We start from the raw sequence: 5,599 nt of genomic DNA, 5'->3' as shown, positions 1-5,599 counted from the left end.
TTACGGTCTATTAAATTTCTTATTCCTGATCTAGATACTAATCTCTGGCACCGTCGATCAATTAGTTCATTATGCATGTTGCATAAGATTTTTCATAACTCTGACCATCCTTTACATTCAGATCTCCCTGGACAATTCTATCCTGTTCGTAATACTAGGCAGGCAGTTAATTCTAATAGCCAGGCCTTCTCCATCATAAGACTCAATACTACGCAGTACTCTAGAAGTTTTATTCCAGCTGTTACCAAGTTGTGGAATGATCTTCCTAATCGGGTTGTTGAATCAGTAGAACTTCAAAAGTTCAATGTTGGAGCAAATGCTTTTTTGTTGACCAGACGGACATGAGTCTTTTTATAGTTTATATATGACATTTTTGTTGTTGACGTTGTTAATAGTTTATATGATATATTTCTTTTGACATTACTTTTTTTAGAATGATTTATTGTTAATTTGTTCTCTTCAGTTATTTAGTTCCTTATTTCCTTTCCTCACTGGGCTATTTTTCCCTATTGGAGCCCCTGGGCTTATAGCATCTTGCTTTTCCAATTAGGGTTGTAGCTTGGATAGTAATAATAATAATAAATATATATTATATATATATATATATATACATACATATATATACACCTTAAAAAATATTTTTTTTTAATAAAATTCATCTCTAGTTAAATAACTAGGTGTCATTTTCCTTTAATATGTCTTTGATATTAGGCATTGGAGAAGACGCATGAGGCAACCGACCCTTTAACGTTGGAAAGATTATATATATATATATATATATATATATATATTAAAAGCACCATTATATTAATATAATTCACTAATTAAACAAAACATGAACATAAGTTACTACAAAAAAACTGATAAAATTTTATTTACATTTCTACAGGTACAATCTTTAATAATAATTACTTCGAAATATCAACCTACAGAGAGACTCTAGAAATAATCAGTGATCCAGACTTGCCAGTGAAGTGTTGAGAAAGAAAGATAATACTGAAAATAGACGAAGAATTGATTGATATAATAGATTATATAATCAAGAATATTAGACTGTTTTTTAGACTATTCTGTGAGAGTGAATTTGGTCTATTGTTTTTAGACTATTCTGTGAGAGTGAATTGTCTATTGTTTTTTAGACTATTCTGTGAGACTGAATCGTCTATAGTGGCCGTTTGGTTAAGGCAATTATTTGTGGTTAAGTGTTTGGAAGGTGGAATTTTTCTCTTACACACACACAATATATACCCCCCTCTCTCTCTCTCTCCCTCAATATATCTCTATCTCTCACAGTTGTTTTAACATTATAGAAAGGTGACACACCTATCTGTCTAGGTCTATTCATTCCCTGGATAGATATTTTTCATTTGGATAGACACATATACTCTCTCTTTCCCTCTCCCTTCTCTCTCTCTCTCCTCTCCTCTCTCTCTCTCTCTCTCTTTCTCTCTCTCTCTCTCTCTGGATAGACCATAAAATACATTCTTTTTATATCTATTTGTCTATCCATTTCAAAGTTATTTTACATTGAAGGATAGTAAGTACACATCTATCTATCTCTATCTATTCAACCCTTGGATAGATATATTCCATTGGAATAGACATTTAAAAAGTTTCTCAAACTCTATCTATCTATCCATTCTCACACAGTTATTTTACATTATACAAAGGATAGAAAGTACACACTTATCTATATCTATTCAACCATTGGATAGATATATTCCACTGGAATAGACAGTTAAAAAAAGGTTTTTCAAACACTCAATCTATCCATTCTCGCACAGTTATACATTATACAAAGGATAGAAAGTACACACATATTCTATCTCTATCTACTCATCCCTTGGATAGGTATATTCCATTGGGATAGACATTTAAAACCAGATTTCTTCACCTTTTTTTTCTATCCAAACTCTCTCAACCTATCCATTCTCACACAGTTATTTTACATTATACAAAGGATAGAAAGTACACATCTATCTATCTCGATCTATTCATCCCTTGGATAGATATATTCCATTGGGATAGACATTTAAAAACCAGATTTTCTTCACCTTTTTTCTATCCAAACTCTCTCAACCTATCCATTCTCACACAGTTATTTTACATTATACAAAGGATAGTTAGTACACATCTATCTATCTCTATCTACTCAACCCTTGTATAGATATATTCCATTGGAATAGACATTTTAAAACCAGATTTCTTTCACCTTTTTCCTATCCACGATGAATTTATCAATGTCAGACGACACTTATGGAAGCGATTCTGAAAATGACGAGCCCAGAGCGAATGGAAGCAATGAGCGGTGAGTTAATAAATTATAAATTGAAAAAAAAGTTTTTCATCTGTTTTTTCTGTTTGTTTAGTGATTGGAAGGCAGAGCACAAACACCACACTCTTTATAAAAAACTGTTTGTTTATAAAGTTGTTTTGGATGGAAGGCACCAATGATTCTAAAAAGATATGAACTTAGCACGAGTAGATTTGGATAACAAAAAAAAATTTCTTATCAGTTTTTATATAAGTGTTTTTATATATATTTTTCTTTAATTGCACACATACACATGCTGGCTATTTTTTGTCGTTATTTTTATCCCGCCTTGATAGCACATTATACCAACATATGCAGCACATAAACCACATAAACGCATATTGGTGTTGACAGCACATAAAATGAAGAACCACATTATTATTATTAATAATATTATTATTATTATCTATATATTAATACGATAGCGTGTGTTATTTATTTTGTCTCACGCTTTAAAGAAAACGGAAATAGTTTCATGGTATACTCTTACAAATTCACGCTTTAAAGAAAACGGAGATAATTTCATGGTATACCTCTTACAAATTCACATTAGACTTTGATTAATTAACCAAAGCACATCGTAGTTTTCCCAATTTGGTCTTTAGCACCTGACTCTTTTTAAATATTAGACAAAAAATTGAGTTCTACTAATTTCCATAACCTAGATTATAAAATTAATCTCAGGACGTTTTATTCAAACATGTATATGTTAGGAACAAGATAGTTAGTATTGAAAATATAATTTCGTGTAATATACACGGGTTCTGCTGGTTATTATTATTATTATTATTATTATTATTATATTATTATCACAAGCTAAGCTACAACCTTAGTTGGAAAAGCAGGATGCTATAAGACCAAGGGCTCCAACAAGGAAAAATAGCCACCGTTTTTCTTTGTAATAGTGTATAGGAAGCCACATACTTATATAAAGTGAAATATATAGACTATTATCTTGGTTACACCTGTATGGTGTATAGGCCCATACGAAGTGGTTTAGACTATGTTATTGTATAGTTAAATCAATGGTTATACAGTTTTGAAGTTATGATGGAAGACATTAGTTTATTGAATATATTATTATTATTATTATTATTATTATTATTATTATTACTTGCTAAGTTACAACCCTAGTTGGAAAAGCTAGATGCTATAAGCCCAGGGGCCCCAACAGGGAAAATAGCCCAGTGAGGAAAGGAAACAGGGAAAAATAGAATATTTTAAGAACAGTAACTTTAGAATAAATATTTCCTATATAAACTATAAAAACTTTAACAGAAGAAGAAGAGAAAATTAGATAAAATAGTGTGCCTGAGTGTACCCTCAAGCAAGAGAGTAGATTTTACAATTAGGCCTATTTAGCAGTTTTGAAAAGTGTATAGGCCTATGAGAATGAATTAATACATATTTTTTATGTTTTTTTTTATATATTTTTGAGAGCCTTTAGAAGTAAACAAAACAAAATAAGATAAGGTTATATATATGAAGCAAAATTTTCAATTGAATGAGATTGATAATAAAAATATTGCAAAAAAATAATTACACAAATTTTAAGAAATAATTACACAAATTTTAAGATAAATTTGCACAATTTCTTATTAAAATACAAAGATATTTTGTCAAAATATCACTCGTTATGTTTTGTTAACGTTAAAATTTTGTAATTTTCTAAAATTTTTAATCATATCTTGTGATTTATAAAATATTCCAATGTTTTATACATAGTATTCTGAATTCTCCCACAGCCTCTGTGTTCCTTTGATTGCTTAAATTACCCTTTCGATGTCCATGTGGTGAAATATGTCAAAATGTTCAGTTGTTGGTCGACTGTGGTTGGCTGCAGGAGAGAGAGAGAGAGAGAGAGAGAGAGAGCTTGCAAATATAGGTCTACATAGAGAGAGAGAGAGAGAGAGAGAGAGAGCTGCTATAGGACTACAGAGAGAGAGAGAGAGAGAGAGAGAGAGAGAGCGTTACCTAGCTGATATAGGTCTACAGAGAGAGAGAGAGAGAGAGCGCGCGTTAACTAGCTGATTTAGGTCTACATGAGAGAGAGAGAGAGAGAGAGAGAGCGTTAGCTAGCTGATATAGGTCTACAGAGAGAGAGAGAGAGAGCGCGTTAGCTAGCTGATATAGGTCTACATGAGAGAGAGAGAGAGAGAGAGAGAGAGAGCGTTAGCTAGCTGTATAGGTCTACATGAGAGAGAGAGAGAGAGAGAGAGAGAGAGAGTTAGCTAGCTATATAGGTCTACATGAGAGAAAGAGAGAGAGGGAGAGAGTTAGCTAGCTGTATAGGTCTGCATGAGAGAGAGAGAGAGAGAGAGAGAGAGAGAGAGTGTTAACTGATATAGGTCTACATGAGAGAGAGAGAGAGAGAGTTAACTGAAATAGGTCTACGTGAGAGAGAGAGAGAGAGAGAGAGAGAGAGTTAGCTAACTGATATAGGCCTACGAGAGAGAGAGAGAGAGAGTGTGTGTTAGCTAGCTGATATAGGTCTACATGAGAGAGAGAGAGAGAGAGAGAGAGAGAGAGACCTGTGGTTGTCTAGAATTACGTAACTTTACCTTACAGATCCGCCCATAGGAATATTGTTTACAAGTAGCACCCCTTTAAGTGTCTGTGTCTTTCACACTTTTCCCACCCCTTCACCCCCTCCCCCCCCTCTCTTCTTCCCCCCTCTCCTATGCCATAAAGTAGCAGACATTGTTCCCTTTTTATTGAGGAAATCATCCATATTTAAGTAGCAATGTTTACCTATTAAACGGAACATCGAGAAATACTGCTCCGCGTTTTGATTCCCACCCACTGGCTTCGACTTCGGCTTCCATCTTCAATTTTCACGTTGTTTATCTTTTCCCTCTTCCCTTTTTTTATCATTCTCTTCTCTTTCCCCCTTAATCCTCTTATCGTGCATCCCCCTCTTCCTCCCCCACATCCTCTTTTCCCCATCTTCTTTTCCCCTTCTTAAGAGGAGCCTAATGGGATTATTAAACCTCCGACCGAAGAATGAGATTCGGTCTAGGACCTTGGCCTGATTCCGGAGCTGTCTTCGGCCTTAAGGAGACCTGCCAAGGAGGACATCTCCTCCTCCTCCTCCTCCTCGGAAGGATTGAAGGAAGGAAGGAGAGAGAGGGAGGGTGGGGGAGGGGGATCTCTCTCTCTCTCTCTCTCTCTCTCTCTCTCTCTTCCAGACTGCTCAAGGCCTCCTCCCCCTTACTCCGTCTCCTACTCTTGGTATTACTCCGTCTTTCCCAGCTCCTTTAAAGAGGAGAGAGAGAGAGAGAGAGA

General features: G+C 34.5%; 1 protein-coding gene across 4 annotated transcripts in view; it reads left to right on the top strand.

Moving 5' to 3' along the window:
- The first annotated feature begins 2,154 nt into the window (after positions 1–2,154).
- LOC137626497 (insulin-like growth factor 2 mRNA-binding protein 1) overlaps positions 2,155–5,599 on the top strand; it is a 58,228-nt gene continuing 54,783 nt past the window's right edge. For all 4 annotated transcript variants that reach the window (XM_068357528.1, XM_068357527.1, XM_068357526.1 and 1 more), the window contains exon 1: positions 2,155–2,308. In XM_068357528.1, coding sequence (XP_068213629.1) covers positions 2,229–2,308 — 80 coding nt within the window. In that variant the 5' untranslated portion in view covers positions 2,155–2,228. The remainder of the gene's footprint in view (positions 2,309–5,599) is intronic.

The sequence above is a fragment of the Palaemon carinicauda genome, chromosome 34 (genome assembly GCF_036898095.1).
Source record: "Palaemon carinicauda isolate YSFRI2023 chromosome 34, ASM3689809v2, whole genome shotgun sequence".
Taxonomy (NCBI): Eukaryota; Metazoa; Arthropoda; class Malacostraca; order Decapoda; family Palaemonidae; genus Palaemon; species Palaemon carinicauda.
This window is presented reverse-complemented; position numbering and strand designations above follow the sequence as displayed.